Genomic DNA, 18,239 nt, shown 5'->3' on the forward strand with positions numbered 1-18,239 from the left:
CTTTCATGTAATTAACAAGAGTCCATGAGCTAGTGACGTATGGGATATACATTCCTACCAGGAGGGGCAAAGTTTCCCAAACCTTAAAATGCCTATAAATACACCCCTCACCACACCCACAAATCAGTTTTACAAACTTTGCCTCCAAGGGAGGTGGTGAAGTAAGTTTGTGCTAGATTCTACGTTGATATGCGCTCCGCAGCAAGTTGGAGCCCGGTTTTCCTCTCAGCGTGCAGTGAATGTCAGAGGGATGTGAGGAGAGTATTGCCTATTGAATGCAGTGATCTCCTTCTACGGGGTCTATTTCATAAGGTTCTCTGTTATCGGTCGTAGAGATTCATCTCTTACCTCCCTTTTCAGATCGACGATATACTCTTATATTTACCATTTCCTCTACTGATTCTCGTTTCAGTACTGGTTTGGCTTTCTACAAACATGTAGATGAGTGTCCTGGGGTAAGTAAGTCTTATTTTCTGTGACACTCTAAGCTATGGTTGGGCACTTTATTTATAAAGTTCTAAATATATGTATTCAAACATTTATTTGCCTTGACTCAGAATGTTCAACTTTCCTTATTTCCAGACAGTCAGTTTCATATTTGGGATTATGCTTTAATTATCATATTTTTCTTACCTCAAAAATTTGACTTTTTTCCCTGTGGGCTGTTAGGCTCGCGGGGGCTGAAAATGCTTCATTTTATTGCGTCATTCTTGGCGCGGACTTTTTTGGCGCAAAAATTCATTTCCGTTTCCGGCGTCATACGTGTCGCCGGAAGTTGCGTCATTTTTTTGACGTTATTTTGCGCCAAAAATGTCGGCGTTCCGGATGTGGCGTCATTTTTGGCGGCAAAAGCATTTAGGCGCCAAATAATGTGGGCGTCTTATTTGGCGCCAAAAAATATGGGCGTCGCTTTTTTCTCCACATTATTTCAGTCTCATTTTTCATTTGCTTCTGGTTGCTAGAAGCTTGATGTTTGGCATTTTTTTCCCATTCCTGAAACTGTCTTATAAGGAATTTGATCTATTTTGCTTTATATGTTGTTTTTTCTCTTACATATTGCAAGATGTCTCACGTTGTATCTGAGCCAGAAGATACTACAGGAAAACCTCTGCCTGCTGGATCTACCAAAGCTAAGTGTATCTGCTGTAAACTTTTGGTAGCTATTCCTCCAGCTGTTGTTTGTATTAAATGTCATGACAAACTTGTTAATGCAGATAATATTTCCTTTAGTGATGTACCATTGCCTGTTGCAGTTCCCTCAACATCTAAGGTGCAGAATGTTCCTGATAACATAAGAGATTTTGTTTCTGAATCCATAAAGAAGGCTTTGTCTGTTATTTCTCCTTCTAGTAAACGTAAAAAGTCTTTTAAATCTTCTCTCTCTACAGATGAATTTTTAAATGAACACCATCATTCTGATTCTTTGGACTCTTCTGGTTCAGAGGATTCTGTATCAGAGATTGATGCTGATAAATCTTCATATTTATTTAAGATGGAATTTATTCGCTCTTTACTTAAAGAAGTACTAATTGCTTTAGAAATAGAGGATTCTAGTCCTCTTGATACTAATTCTATTCGTTTGGATAAGGTTTTTAAAGCTCCTGCGGTTATTCCAGAAGTCTTTCCTGTTCCTAATGCTATTTCTGCAGTAATTGCTAAGGAATGGGATAGATTGGGTAATTCATTTACTCCTTCTAAACGTTTTAAGCAATTATATCCTGTTCCGCCTGACAGATTAGAATTTTGGGACAAAATCCCTAAAGTTGATGGGGCTATTTCTACCCTTGCTAAACGTACTACCATTCCTACATCAGATGGTACCTCGTTTAAGGATCCTTTAGATAGAAAAATTGAATCTTTTCTAAGAAAAGCTTATCTATGTTCAGGTAATCTTCTTAGACCTGCTATATCATTGGCTGATGTTGCTGCAGCTTCAACTTTTTGGTTGGAAACTCTAGCGCAACAAGTAACAAATCGTGATTCTCATGATATTATTATTCTTCTCCAGCATGCTAATAATTTCATCTGTGATGCCATTTTTGATATTATTAGAGTTGATGTTAGATTTATGTCTCTGGCTATCTTAGCCAGAAGAGCTTTATGGCTTAAGACTTGGAATGCTGATATGGCTTCTAAATCAACTCTACTTTCCATTTCTTTCCAGGGAAACAAATTATTTGGTTCTCAGTTGGATTCTATTATTTCAACTGTTACTGGTGGGAAAGGAACTTTTTTACCACAGGATAAAAAGTCTAAAGGTAAAAACAGGGCTAACAATCGTTTTCGTTCCTTTCGTTTCAACAAAGAACAAAAGCCTGATCCTTCGTCCTCAGGAGCAGTTTCAGTTTGGAAACCATCCCCAGTCTGGAATAAATCCAAGCCTGCTAGAAAGGCAAAGCCTGCTTCTAAGTTCACATGAAGGTACGGCCCTCATTCCAGTTCAGCTGGTAGGGGGCAGGTTACGTTTTTTCAAAGAAATTTGGATCAGTTCTGTTCACAATCTTTGGATTCAGAACATTGTTTCAGAAGGGTACAGAATTGGTTTCAAGATGAGACCTCCTGCAAAGAGATTTTTTCTTTCCCATGTCCCAGTAAATCCAGTGAAAGCTCAAGCATTTCTGAATTGTGTTTCAGATCTAGAGTTGGCTGGAGTAATTATGCCAGTTCCAGTTCCGGAACAGGGGATGGGGTTTTATTCAAATCTCTTCATTGTACCAAAGAAGGAGAATTCCTTCAGACCAGTTCTGGATCTAAAATTATTGAATCGTTATGTAAGGATACCAACGTTCAAGATGGTAACTGTAAGGACTATATTGCCTTTTGTTCAGCAAGGGAATTATATGTCCACAATAGATTTACAGGATGCATATCTGCATATTCCGATTCATCCAGATCATTATCAGTTCCTGAGATTCTCTTTTCTAGACAAGCATTACCAATTTGTGGCTCTACCGTTTGGCCTTGCTACAGCTCCAAGAATTTTCACAAAGATTCTCGGTGCCCTTCTGTCTGTAATCAGAGAACAGGGTATTGTGGTATTTCCTTATTTGGACGATATCTTGGTACTTGCTCCGTCTTTACATTTAGCAGAGTCTCATACGAATCGACTTGTGTTGTTTCTTCAAGATCATGGTTGGAGGATCAATTTACCAAAAAGTTCTTTGATTCCTCAAACAAGGGTAACCTTTCTGGGTTTCCAGATAGATTCAGTGTCCATGACTTTGTCTTTAACAGACAAGAGACGTCTAAAATTGATTACAGCCTGTCGAAACCTTCAGTCTCAATCATTCCCTTCGGTAGCCTTATGCATGGAAATTCTAGGTCTTATGACTGCTGCATCGGACGCGATCCCCTTTGCTCGTTTTCACATGCGACCTCTTCAGCTCTGTATGCTGAACCAATGGTGCAGGGATTACACGAAGATATATCAATTAATATCTTTAAAACCGATTGTTCGGCACTCTCTGACGTGGTGGACAGATCACCATCGTTTAATTCAGGGGGCTTCTTTTGTTCTTCCGACCTGGACTGTAATTTCAACAGATGCAAGTCTCACAGGTTGGGGAGCTGTGTGGGGATCTCTGACGGCACAAGGAGTTTGGGAATCTCAGGAGGTGAGATTACCGATCAATATCTTGGAACTCCGTGCAGTTTTCAGAGCTCTTCAGTTTTGGCCTCTTCTGAAGAGAGAATCGTTCATTTGTTTTCAGACAGACAATGTCACAACTGTGGCATACATCAATCATCAAGGAGGGACTCACAGTCCTCTGGCTATGAAAGAAGTATCTCGAATTTTGGTTTGGGCGGAATCCAGCTCCTGTCTAATCTCTGCGGTTCATATCCCAGGTGTAGACAATTGGGAAGCGGATTATCTCAGTCGCCAAACGTTGCATCCGGGCGAATGGTCTCTTCACCCAGAGGTATTTCTTCAGATTGTTCAAATGTGGGGGCTCCCAGAGATAGATCTGATGGCCTCTCATCTAAACAAGAAACTTCCCAGGTATCTGTCCAGATCCCGGGATCCTCAGGCGGAGGCAGTGGATGCATTATCACTTCCTTGGAAGTATCATCCTGCCTATATCTTTCCGCCTCTAGTTCTTCTTCCAAGAGTAATCTCCAAGATTCTGAGGGAATGCTCGTTTGTTCTGCTAATAGCTCCGGCATGGCCTCACAGGTTTTGGTATGCGGATCTTGTCCGGATGGCATCTTGCCAACCATGGACTCTTCCGTTAAGACCAGACCTTCTGTCTCAAGGTCCTTTTTTCCATCCGGATCTGAAATCCTTAAATTTAAAGGTATGGAGATTGAACGCTTGATTCTTGGTCATAGAGGTTTCTCTGACTCCGTGATTAATACTATGTTACAGGCTCGTAAATCTGTATCTCGAGAGATATATTATAGAGTCTGGAAGACTTATATTTCTTGGTGTCTTTCTCATCATTTTTCTTGGCATTCTTTTAGAATACCGAGAATTTTACAGTTTCTTCAGGATGGTTTAGATAAGGGTTTGTCCGCGAGTTCTTTGAAAGGACAAATCTCCGCTCTTTCTGTTCTTTTTCACAGAAAGATTGCTATTCTTCCTGATATTCATTGTTTTGTACAAGCTTTGGTTCGTATAAAACCTGTCATTAAGTCAATTTCTCCTCCATGGAGTTTGAATTTGGTTTTGGGAGCTCTTCAAGCTCCTCCGTTTGAACCTATGCATTCATTGGACATTAAATTACTTTCTTGGAAAGTTTTGTTCCTTTTGGCCATCTCTTCTGCTAGAAGAGTTTCTGAATTATCTGCTCTTTCGTGTGAGTCTCCTTTTCTGATTTTTCATCAGGATAAGGCGGTGTTGCGAACTTCTTTTGAATTTTTACCTAAAGTTGTGAATTCCAACAACATTAGTAGAGAAATTGTGGTTCCTTCATCATGTCCTAATCCTAAGAATTCTAAGGAGAAATCATTGCATTCTTTGGATGTTGTTAGAGCTTTGAAATATTATGTTGAAGCTACGAAATCTTTCCGTAAGACTTCTAGTCTATTTGTTATCTTTTCCGGTTCTAGGAAAGGCCAGAAAGCTTCTGCCATTTCTTTGGCATCTTGGTTGAAATCTTTAATTCATCTTGCCTATGTTGAGTCGGGTAAAATTCCGCCTCAAAGAATTACAGCTCATTCTACTAGGTCAGTTTCTACTTCCTGGGCGTTTAGGAATGAAGCTTCGGTTGACCAGATCTGCAAAGCAGCAACTTGGTCCTCTTTGCATACTTTTACTAAATTCTACCATTTTGATGTATTTTCTTCTTCTGAAGCAGTTTTTGGTAGAAAAGTTCTTCAGGCAGCGGTTTCAGTTTGAATCTTCTGCTTATGTTTTTTGTTAAACTTTATTTTGGGTGTGGATTATTTTCAGCAGGAATTGGCTGTCTTTATTTTATCCCTCCCTCTCTAGTGACTCTTGTGTGGAAAGATCCACATCTTGGGTAGTCATTATCCCATACGTCACTAGCTCATGGACTCTTGTTAATTACATGAAAGAAAACATAATTTATGTAAGAACTTACCTGATAAATTCATTTCTTTCATATTAACAAGAGTCCATGAGGCCCACCCTTTTTTGTGGTGGTTATGATTTTTTTGTATAAAGCACAATTATTCCAATTCCTTATTTTATATGCTTCGCACTTTTTTTCTTATCACCCCACTTCTTGGCTATTCGTTAAACTGATTTGTGGGTGTGGTGAGGGGTGTATTTATAGGCATTTTAAGGTTTGGGAAACTTTGCCCCTCCTGGTAGGAATGTATATCCCATACGTCACTAGCTCATGGACTCTTGTTAATATGAAAGAAATGAATTTATCAGGTAAGTTCTTACATAAATTATGTTTTCTGATTTTCCATCAGGATAACGCTGTTTTTTGGACTTCGTTTAAATTTCTTCCTAAGGTTGTGAATTCTAACAACATTAGTAGGGAAATTGTTGTTCCTTCCTTGTGTCCGAATCCTAAGAATTCTCTTGAAAAATCGTTACACTCTTTGGATGTGGTAAGGGCTTTGAAATACTATGTTGAGGCTACTAAGGATTTCAGGAAGACTTCTAGTCTATTTGTTGTCTCTTCTGGTTCTAGAAAAGGTCAGAAAGCCTCTGCCATTTCAATGCTTTTAAATTCACAAGGCTTATTTGGAGGCAGGACAGTCTCCACCTCATAGAATTACAGCTCATTCTACTAGATCAGTTGCTACTTCTTGGGCTTTTAAGAATGAAGCTTCAGTTGATCAGATTTGCAAAGCAGCAACTTGGTCTTCTTTGCATACATTTACTAAATTTTACTGTTTCGATGCATTTGCTTCTTCTGAAGCAGTCTTGGGTAGAAAAGTTCTTCAGGCAGCTGTCTCAGTTTGATTCTTCTGTTTATAAGAAGAACTTATTTTTTTGGATTTAATTTCTCAGCGGAAATAGCTGTTTTTATTTTATCCCTCCCTCTCTAGTGACTCTTCTGTGGACTTCCACATCTTGGGTATTTTATCCCATACGTCACTAGCTCATGGACTCTTTCCATTTACATGAAAGAAAACTTAATTTATGAAAGAAAACGTAATTTATGTAAGAACGTACCTGATAATTTCATTTCTTTCATAATGGCAAGAGTCCATGAGGCCCACCCTGTTTTTGCTGGTTATATATTTTTTTTTTATAAAAGCACAATATTATTCTCCAGTTCCTCTCTTTTGTATGCTTTTTTACTCCTTTTTACACCTCACTACTTGGCTATACGTTAAACTAAGGTGTGAGTGTGGTGGGAGGTGTATTTATAGGCATTTTGAGGTTTGGGAATCTTTGCCCCTTCCTGGTAGGAATGTATATCCCATATGTCACTAGCTCATGGACTCTTGCCATTATATAAAAAAAATAATTTTATCCGGTAATTTCTTACATAAATTATGTTTTTGGATACTTTTGGATGATTCTGACTCTCCTGTTGTAGTTAACCCTAAGAAATCTAGTAAGCTTAAAGGGACACTGAACCCAAATTTTTTATTTTGTGATTCAGATAGAGCATACAATTTTAAGCAACTTTCTAATTTACTCCTATTGTCAATCTATCTTTGTTCTCTTGCTATCTTTATTTGAAAAAGAAGGCATCTAAGCTTTTTTTAGATTCAGTATGCTGGACAGCACATTTTTATTGGTGGTTGAATTTATCCGCCAATCAGCAAGAACAACCCAGGTTGTTCACCAAAAATGGGCCGGCATCTAAACTTACATTCTTGCATTTCAAGTAAAGATACCAAGAGAATGAAGAAAATTTGATATGAGTAAATTAGAAAGTTTCTTAAAATTTAATGCTCTATCAGAATCACGAAAGAAAAAAATTGGGGTTCATTGACCCTTTAACCCCTTAATGACCACAGCACTTTTCCATTTTCTGTCCGTTTGGGACCAAGGCTATTTTTACATTTTTGCGGTGTTTGTGTTTAGCTGTAATTTTCTTCTTACTCATTTACTGTACCCACACATATTATATACCGTTTTTCTCGCCACTAAATGGACTTTCTAAAGATACCATTATTTTCATCATATCTTATAATTTACTATAAAAAAAAATATAAAATATGAGGAAAAATTGAAAAAAACACACTTTTTCTAACTTTGACCCCCAAAATCTGTTACATATCTACAACCACCAAAAAACACCCATGCTAAATAGTTTCAAAATTTTGTCCTGAGTTTAGAAATACCCAATGTTTACATGTTCTTTGCTTTTTGTGCAAGTTATAGGGCCATAAATACAAGTAGCACTTTGCTATTTCCAAACCACTTTTTTCCAAAATTAGCGCTAGTTACATTAGAACACTAATATCTTTCAGGAATCCCTGAATATCCCTTGACATGTATATATTTTTTTTTAGTAGACATCCCAAAGTATTGATCTAGGACAATTTTGGTATATTTCATACCACCATTTCACCGCCAAATGCGATCAAATACAAAAAATCGTTCACTTTTTCACAAATTTTTTCACAAACTTTTGGTTTCTCACTGAAATTATTTACAAACAACTTGTGCAATTATGGCATACATGGTTGTAAATTCTTCTCTGGGATCCCCTTTGTTCAGAAATAGCAGACATATATGGCTTTGGCGTTGCTTTTTGGTAATTAGAAGGCCGCTAAATGCCACTGCGCACCACAAGTGTATTATGCCCAGCAGTTAAGGGGTTAATTAGGGAGCTTTTAGGGAGCTTGTAGGGTTAATTTTAGCTTTAGTGTAGTATAGTAGACAACCCCAAGTATTGATCTAGGCACATTTTGGTATATTTCATGCCACCATTTCACCGCCAAATGCGATCAAATTGAAAAAAAAGTTAAATTTTTCACAATTTTAGGTTTCTCACTGAAATAATTTACAAACAGCTTGTGCAATTATGGCACAAATGGTTGTAAATACTTGTCTGGGATCCCCTTTGTTCAGAAATAGCAGACATATATGACTTTGGCGTTGCTTTCTGGTAATTAGAAGGCCGCTAAATCCTGCTGCGCCTCACACGTGTATTATGGCTAGCAGTGAAGGGGTTAATTAGGGAGTTTGTAGGGAGCTTGCAGGGTTAATTTTAGCTTTAGTGTAGAGATCAGCCTCCCACCTGACACATCCCACCCCCTGATCCCTCCCAAACAGCTCCCTTCCCTCCCCCACCCCACAATTGTCCCCGCCATCTTAAGTACTGGCAGAAAGTCTGCCAGTACTAAAATAAAAGGGTTTTTTAAAAAAAATAAAAAATTTTTTTTAGCATATTTACATATGCTAGGGTGTAGGATCCCCCCCTTAGCCCCCAACCTCCCTGATCCCCCCCAAAACCGCTCTCTAACCCTCCCCTCTGCCTCATTGGGGGCCATCTTGGGTACTGGCAGCTGTCTGCCAGTACCCAGTTTGCAAAAAAAAGTGCTTTTTTTATTTTTTTGGGGCTTTTTTCTGTAGTGTAGCTTCCCCCCCCCACACCGACCAACCCCCACCACCTTGCGGATCTTTTTTTTTTTTAAAGATTTCGATATTTATACATTTTTTATTAAATCATTTTCTGTAGTGTAGCGGTTCCCACCCGCTCCCTCCCCGTGCACGCGCCCGCCCCCGCCCTCCCGTGCACGCGCCCGCCCCCGCCCTCCCGTGCACGCGCGCGCGTCCGTGCGCGCCCCTGCTCGTCCCCGCCCACGATCCCGCCCCCCCTGCACATAACCAGGGCCATCGATGGCCGCCACCCGCCTCCCGGTCCGGCTCCCACCCACCAACGCAGGTAGCCACCGATCTCCGGTGCAGAGAGGGCCACAGAGTGGCTCTCTCTGCACCGGATGGCTACCAAAGGTTATTGCAGGATGCCTCCATATCGAGGCATCACTGCAATAACCGGAAAGCAGCTGGAAGCGAGCAGGATCGCTTCCAGCTGCTTTCCAAACCGAGGACGTGCAGGGTACGTTCTCAGGCATTAACTGCCTTTTTTTTGAGGACGTACCCTGCACGTCCTCGGTCGTTAAGGGGTTAATAGATTCTATGATGTCTCTTCCTCTATGGAAGTGTTTCCTGTTCCAGATCATGTGACGGAGATTATTGCGCAGGAATCGGAAAAAACAGGGATTCCTTTCTCCCCGTCTTCAGTTTTTAAGTAGATGTTTCCTATTGCTGAATCCATTGAGGATTCTTGGCGCACGGTGCCTAAAGTAGAAGGGGCTATTTCTTCTCTGGCTAAGAGAACTACGATCCCTATAAGAGGATAGTTGCTTTTTAAGGATCCAATGGATAAGAAGCTGGAGGTATATTTGAAGAAGATGTATGTGCATCAAGGTCTTCAATGGCAACCTGCAGTTTGTATTGCCACATTGACAAGTGCAGCATCTTATTGGTGCAATGCTTTGTCTGAATCTATTTTAGAGGAAACTTCATTAGAGGAAATTCAGGATAGGATTAAGGCTCTTAAGATAACCAATTCTTTCATTTCTAATGCTAACATGCAAGTTATTAAATTGGGGGCCAAGCTGTCTGGTTTCTCTGTCTTGGCTCGCAGGGCTTTGTGGCTTAAGTCTTGGTCAGCTGATGTTTCCTCCAAGTCCAAGCTTTTGGTGCTTCCTTACAAGCGTAAGACTTTGTTTGAGCCTGGACTGGCAGAAATAATATCTGATAACAAGGGTGGAAAAGGATCTTTTTTACTGCAAGACAAGATGATTAGATTTAAGGGATGTCAAAGTAATTTTCGTTCCTTTCGTAATTTTAAAAGTCAAAAGCCTTCCGCTTCCAAACAGGAGCAATCAAAGTCCTCTTGGAGACCTAGTCAGTCCTGGAACAAGAGGAAGCAATCTAAGAAACCCTCAGCTGTGTCTAAGTCCGCATGATGGTTTGGCCCTCGGTCCGGAGTTGGATCAAGTGGGGGGCAGACTTTCCCTGTTTTATCGGGAGTTTTTACGAGATGTCCCAGATCCTTGGGCTGTGTGGGCATTGTTTCTGAGGGTTACAAGATAGAATGACATTTTCTCCCTCCCAGGGGCAGGTTTCACCTGTCACGGTTGTCTGCAATTCAGGTAAAAACAGAGGCATTCTTGAACTGCGTTCAGGATCTTTTCTCTCTGGGAGTGATTGTTCCAGTAAAGGAACAGGGTCTAGGATTCTATTCAAATCTGTTTGTGGTTCCCATGAAAGAGGGACCTTTTCGTCCCATTTTAGACCTAAAGTGTCAACAAGTTTCTCAGGGTGCCATCCTTCAAAATAGAGACCATTCGGTCCATTCTTCCTTTGGTCCAGGAAGGTCAGTTCATGACGACCATAGACCTGAAGGACGCATATCTTCATGTCCCTATTCACAGGGATCATCACACATTTCTGAGATTCGCTTTTCTAGACAAACATTTTCACTTTGTGGCTCTTCCGTTTGGCCTTGCTACAGCTCCCAGAATTTTTTGCAAGGTTCTTGGGGCTCTCTTTGCAGCAGGCTCCGTTTGAGCCATTGCATTCCATAGATATTAAATTATTATCTTTGAAGGTTTTGTTTCTTGTTGCTGTTTCTTCTGCAAGGAGCGTTTCAGATCTCTCGGCTTTGCAGTATTTATTCTCCTTACCTTATCTTTCATGCGGATAAGGTGGTCCTACGTACTAGGTTGGGTTTTCTTCCTAAGGTGATTTCAGTTAGGAATATTATTTAGGAAATTGTTGTTCCTTCTCTCTGTCCCAATCCTTCTCATAAGGGAGCGTCTGTTGCACAACTTAGATGTAGTGCATGCTTTAAAATTCTATTTATAGGCGACTAAGGATTTTCGCCAGTCTTCTGCCCTTTTTGTTTGTTTCTCGGGAAAGCGTAAGGGTCACAAGGTTACTGCTACTTCTCTTTCCTTTTGGTTGAGAAGTATGATTCATTTTGCTTACAAGACTGCTGGACAGCAGCCTCCTGAGTGAGTTACAGCTCAATCTACTAGGGCTGTCTCGTCGTCTTGGGCTTTCAAAAATAAAGCTTCTGTGGAACAGATTTGCAATGCTGCAACTTGGTCCTCTCTGCACACTTTTTCAAAATTTTATAAATTTGATACTTTTGCCTCGGCTGAGGCCTCTTTTTGGAGGAAAGTTCAAGTGGTGGTGCCTTCTGTTTAGGTCCACCTGCCTTTTCCCTCCCTAGTCATCTGTGTACTATAGCTTGGGTATTGATTCCCACTAGTAATTGATGATGTCGTAGACTCACCATATCTTAGGAAAGAAAACAAAATTTATGCTTACCTGATGAATTTCTTTCTTTCCGGATATGGTGAGTCTACGACCCCACACTTATATTATTATATAAGACAGTTATTTTTTACTAAACCTCAGGCACCTCTACACCTTTGTGTTATTCCTTTTTCCATTTCCCTTTGGTCGAATGACTGGGGATTATGGGTAGGGGAGTGACACAACAGCTCACCATATCCGGAAATAAGTAAGTATCCAGTAAATTAGAAAGTTTAAAATTGCTACTCTTTCTGAATTCTAAAGTTTAATTTTGACTTTACTCTCTTTTAATATTGAGTGATTAGATTTGAATGATGTAATGTGTTTGTGTTGTATTATTGCACAGGTGATTTATAATTTGTTAGCTTATATGCGCTCCGATAAACATGTATCGATCCCCCTAGTTTTCTCTTGCATTTTTCAGAGCGGTGTATTTAGTGCGGCACAAAGGTACGCGGCAGAGGTTTGCCATGAAAAAGATAAACAAGCAGAACCTGATTCTTCGGAACCAGATTCAGCAGGCGTTTGTGGAGAGAGATATCCTCACTTTTGCAGAGAATCCATTTGTGGTCAGCATGTTTTGCTCTTTCGAAACCAAGCGACACCTTTGTATGGTTATGGAGTACGTGGAAGGTACGTCCGCTGGTTGTAAAACAGGTCTGTTTAGCTTTATGTCTGTATAATTTGAAACTTCAGGTGACCGGTTTCTTATAGAAGAAAACTGTTCTCATAGTTTAATATGTCATTTTAGATACATAATAGAGATGTTAGGACAAGCTCCCCACCCACCTACCTGTGGGGGGGGACGGGCTCCCCACCCACCTACCTGTGGGGGGGGGGGGGGGCGGGCTCCCCACCCACCTACCTGTGGGGGGGGACGGGCTCCCCACCCACCTACCTGTGGGGGGGGGGGACGGGCTCCCCACCCACCTACCTGTGGAGGGGGGGGGGGCTTTCCACCCACCTACCTGTGTGGGGGGGACGGGCTCCCCACCCACCTACCTGTGGGGGGGACGGGCTCCCCACCCACCTACCTGTGGGGGGGGACGGGCTCCCCACCCACCTCCCTGTGGGGGGGACGGGCTCCCCACCCACCTACCTGTGGGGGGGGGACGGGCTCCCCACCCACCTACCTGTGGGGGGGGGACGGGCTCCCCACCCACCTACCTGTGGGGGGGGACGGGCTCTCCACCCACCTACCTGTGGGGGGGACGGGCTCCCCACCCACCTACCTGTGGGGGGGGGACGGGCTCCCCACCCACCTACCTGTGGGGGGGGACGGGCTCCCCACCCACCTACCTGTGGGGGGGGGGGGGCGGGCTCCCCACCCACCTACCTGTGGGGGGGGGGCGGGCTCCCCACCCACCTACCTGTGGGGGGGGGCGGGCTCCCCACCCACCTACCTGTGGGGGGGGGGGGGCGGGCTCCCCACCCACCTACCTGTGGGGGGGGGGACGGGCTCCCCACCCACCTACCTGTGGGGGGGGACGGGCTCCCAACCCACCTACTGTGCATAATAAGGAAGTATCCATTTGTAATTGCACTTGTTAATAATTGTTTCATGAAGACACCTCACATTTGCCTGTAAATGCTGCATTTCACATTTTTGTCATTTGATATTTGGTTTATATTGCAATGGTAATGTATTCTTCTTTTCACAGGTGGAGACTGTGCCACTTTGCTGAAGAACATTGGGGCACTACCAGTTGATATGGCCAGGATGTATTTTGCAGAAACTGTCCTTGCGTTAGAATATCTACATAATTACGGCATTGTCCACAGAGACCTTAAACCAGATAAGTAAGTTACAGATAACATAAAGATTAACAAGTATAACATGAACATCAAAAAAATGCATACATATGTATATTTCTTTATTTATTACCTTCTTTATCCCCTATATCACAATATACATTATACTCTGCATATGGAGAATGGGTGCACGTACATATTACAATGTGCCTACAACTTATATGCCACATTCATTGTGAAATTGGTTTTGGTTAGTCCTGGTGGTATATTCGTAATGGCGATCAGGAATTGAGATGCGAGAGACCGTTCCCTTGTCGTGACAGTTCAGGTACTAGTGAGGTGTGCGCGTCATGTCTGATGCAGAAAGGAGTTGCCAGAAGTCTTTTAGACACCCGTCCTATATACATGCCTTTCTGCTGGCATCAGTTCTGTTTTTACTTATTTGCATTAAAGGGACGTAACTTTGTTTGTTGAATCAGTTGATGTGATTTACTTTGATTTTGCAAAGGCGTTTGAAACAGTGCCACATGAGGGATTGTACAAAATTAAAGTGATGGTAAACAAGGCAAGTAATGCTATATATCCATCGATAGAGATTTGTATGCTGATGTGATCCGCATTGTTGTTTATGCAAAATATATTATACATTTTTAAATATAATCAAATTTCCCACCTGTCCATCAAGTACCTTCTCTACGCCCTCGTAGAGTTTCCAGGTTTTAGTTCCGTGACGTGCATGAATAAAGAAAAAAATGTATTATGAGGGTGGAGTGAAGTTACCTGATGGACAGCTCAAATGTAACTGTTACTCTATGCGTACTCTTGTGCTCCCTGTTTTACGCACATGCTCCAATGTGACTGCTACGTCATACAAGTAAACAGTGAATCACGAGATTAACTGTTTACTGACTGCAGTGCTAGAGCTAGGATCCCATTTCATTGCGGACCTCCCGTAGTGCGCTTGCTTAATGATTTCTTGCACTACCGGAGTGAAGCGCATGCATGGTAACTCCGATCTGTCTCCCCATTATTCAAAGGTAACATCGCTTTTGATTAGGTCAAAGCAATGTTCTTAGAAAAAAATTTAATCGTGAGGGAGGGCTGGAGGGGACCGCCGGAGTATGCATCCTAAATGCAGACACGGCTACATTTTTCAGGTATGTAAGACAACAAAAAAGGGTATGATTAGACATTCTAACACATTGTCTTTCAGATGGCACTTTGTTCTAAACCATCACTTTAAGGGAATGGGGATAGCTGGAAATGTCTCCTGGATAAATAATTGGATTGACAGGGAGCAACAAATTGTAGTACATAGATCATACTCAGATTGGACGGTTCAGCACTGGATTCTGTTCTTTTTAATATTTTTATTAATGACGTGGAGGAAGGATTAAATAGCAACATCTCTTATTGCAGATAATACAAAGTTGTTTAAGGTCATTGCAGGATGTAATTGCTTTGCAAGGAGATTTGCAAAGATCTGAAAAATGGGCTACATTTTGGAATCAAAAATATACAGGCAACCTATTTGAATGGGACTAGGAAAACAGAGAAGAAAAAAAGATTTAGGCATATTTATAGATTACAAGCTAAAAATTAGTGTGCAATGTAAGGCAGAGGCTTCTAAGGCTAAAAATACATTAGCATATATTAAAATAGGCAAAAATGCAATGGAGGAAAGCATCATTCTGTTGCTGTGTAAATTCTTGTTAAGACCTCACCTTGAGTATAGAGTGTATTTATAGGGACCAATTTTAAAAAAAGACGTTGCAGAGTAAGACAAAGTTCATAGTAGGGCCACAAAACAAATAAGGGAAATGGAGGATTTAAAATATGAAGAAAGGGTCTGTTTACTCTAGAAAAAAGGCGTATGAGAGGTAATATGATTATTTTATATAAATATTTTCAAGGCCCATATACAGAGATGGCAGTTATTTATGACGAAATCATAATTTAAGGCTAGAGGAAAGGATATTTAATCTTTGGCAATGTAAATGTTTTTCACAGTAAAAGCAATCAAATTGTTGAACTAATTTCCTAAGGAGGTAGTGAATGCCAACACCTTAGGTCAATTTAAAAATGGCTTTAGATACCTTTTGGATGAATTCAGGGATATGACTACTGGTGGTAAATGGATCAGCTTTCTTATTGTGTTTAGTGTAAGGTCATTTGGCAGCGTCTTTATTGTAAATCAGGAATGATCTGTATAGGTTGAACTCAGTGGACTTCTGTCTTATTTCAATGTACTATGTTATTTTATATATGCACAGTATATATCAATAATTATGCACTACATTTCAAAAGGTCTATGCTCACAATAAACATTTTCTATACACACAGTATATATCAGCAGTTAAGTGCTTCATAATAAAACTTCTGTGCACCGTAAATGTTTATTTATATATAGTATATATTAGCAATTAAGTTGCGCATTATAAAAGGTTGGTGCATACAGATGTTTTATATATGCACAGTATATATCAATTAAGCACTGCAATACAAAAGGTCTCACACAATAACTGTTTATATATGCACAGTAATTATCAGTAATTAAGTGCTGCATTACAAAAATCTGTGCATACAATAAATGTTTATATATGCTCAGTAATTAAGTGCCACATTACAAAAGGTCTGTGCGCATTACTTTTGGGAAATACAGAACCTGGCCACCAGGAGAAGGCAAAGACACCCCAGCCAAAGGCTTAAATACCTCCCCCACTCCCTTCATCCCCCAGTCATTCTTTGCCTTTCGTCACAGGAGGTTGGCAGAGAAGTGTCAGAAGTTCGAGAGAGTCTCTTATGGAGGGTAGTACTCTTCGCAATGGGACTGGAGTTTTAAGTAATTCTGTCAGCCTCTCAGTGAGAGCACGGATGAAAATTAGTCCAGAGATGCAGGAAGAGTCTTTTCTGCAAACCCATCCTGACTCATATTAACAGCTCCTTGCTAATCAGCGTTGTCGAGTTTCGCTGCCTACCTTTATTCACTCAAATCCATGTCAGAAGCGAGGCTACTATCTGTCACACTTTAAGGGCCGTGTTCCTGTTCCACGGTGTAGATTCTGGTAAGATTGTTTCATTTTATTTCAATATGTGCATGTATTGTTGACGAAACAAGGTAGGGTCCCAGTGGGACTCCTTTTATCTTAATAAGGAATCATGGGTTAATATCTCCTGAGGGGGGTTATTGAACAGGGGGGACTTTAATCATGTTTGTTATATGGTTCTATCTGCTAATGTGTAGCTATGCCTAGGCTCACAGCCTTTACGGAACATAACAGCCTTCTGTTAATGACGCAATCTCTCAAGATTGCTCGCCCTTTTTGTGACTGGCATAGTGCACCTCGTGACGGGTGCGGTTACGTTGTTTTTAACTTCCGTATGCTAACTCTGTGCGACTGAGTCTAGCTCGTGAGTTGTCTGGTTCACAGGAGGTGGTGAGTGCCCCCGCCATTGGGGGTGTTAAAGGGTGCCAGTTAGTTTTTGTTATTTTTGTAATCCCAAGATTATGGAGGATTCTGATATGCGAGACACGGATGCTTCCAATACGGAGAATGCGTCTTTTGATGAATATGAAATGGCCCGGGTAATCAATGCCCATCAGTTATGTTCCGATTCCCGTTCTAGAGTACTCTCTTCTCCCGCATCAGGTAGCTTAGAGTGCCTTGAGCCACCCGCCTCCGAAGTTTCCATGACCCATGAGGCGCGTGACCCAGACCTTTTCCCGGCTACGCACGCAGGTGTCCCTATGGCCTTTACTTCTCCAGAGGGTGGCTTGTTTCCTCCAGAGGTTACGGCACGGTTCCGCATGGCCATCTCTATGGCGCGGACTCATTTATATCTCCCAAGTGAAGTATTTCTAAGATACTGTCCGTGTTCTGTTAACCAAGGCCCGTCGAGCATGGGATCACCAAATTCAATTTGGCCTTCTGGGGAAGCGTTGGCCCTAGAGGCTTCAGGGGCCCCAATCTCAGAGCCCGGGTCTTCAGTTGATCCGGCGAGGGATGATTTTGCCTTCCGTTATAGGCTGGCTTGCCTTCGTGTCCTTTTAAGACATATTTTGGCATTGTTGGAGGATCCGTGCCCTAGTGGGCCGAAGGATCCGAGGCCTTAGAAGCTGGATGGCAAAATGGAATGACTTTGGGGATGAAGCCAATCTCCTTAACGTCTGTCTTATTTTTTTTCTTTATGTTTTCGGTTCCATTTCTGAGCTTGGGTGAATGGGGCTTCTTCCCTCCTTGGGTGGATCATCTGGTCTGGATGCGCGGGCATGTTTCTCTTCCTCTACTCAGAGTTGTGTTACTCTAGGAGGTGGTGTGCAGGGGTTCTCTGCCTTCTGTGGGGGGCTCCAGCTCCAGCGTTTGCCTGCTTAAAGGGACACTGAACCCAATTTTTTTCTTTCATGATTCAGATAGAATATGAAAGTTTATGCAACTTTCTAATTTACTCCTATTATCAATTTTACTTCGTTCTCTTGCTATCTTTATTTTAAAAGCAGGAATGTAAATCTTAGCAGCCAGCCTATTTTAGTTTCAGCACCATGGATAGGGCTTGTTTATTGGAGGCTTACATTTACCCACCAATAAGCAAGCATAACCCAGGTTCTCAACCAAAAATGGGCCGGCTCCTATGCATCACATTCCTGCTTTTTAAATAAAGATAGCAATAGAATGAAGAAAAGTTGATAATAGGAGTAAATGAGAAAGTTGCTTAAAATTGCATGTTCTATCTGAATCATGAAAGAAAAAATGTGGGTTTAGTGTCCCTTTAA

The 18,239-nt window shown here is 41.5% G+C and overlaps 1 protein-coding gene across 7 annotated transcripts in view; it reads left to right on the forward strand.

Annotated features, from left to right (window-relative positions):
- Positions 1 to 18,239, forward strand: part of LOC128640941 (microtubule-associated serine/threonine-protein kinase 2) — a 538,333-nt gene that overhangs the window by 491,884 nt on the left and 28,210 nt on the right. For all 7 annotated transcript variants that reach the window (XM_053693406.1, XM_053693407.1, XM_053693409.1 and 4 more), the window contains 2 exons: positions 12,141 to 12,349; positions 13,378 to 13,516. In XM_053693406.1, the coding sequence (XP_053549381.1) occupies positions 12,141 to 12,349; positions 13,378 to 13,516 (348 nt within the window). The remainder of the gene's footprint in view (positions 1 to 12,140; positions 12,350 to 13,377; positions 13,517 to 18,239) is intronic.

The sequence above is a fragment of the Bombina bombina genome, chromosome 10 (assembly GCF_027579735.1).
Source record: "Bombina bombina isolate aBomBom1 chromosome 10, aBomBom1.pri, whole genome shotgun sequence".
Classification (NCBI taxonomy): Eukaryota; Metazoa; Chordata; class Amphibia; order Anura; family Bombinatoridae; genus Bombina; species Bombina bombina.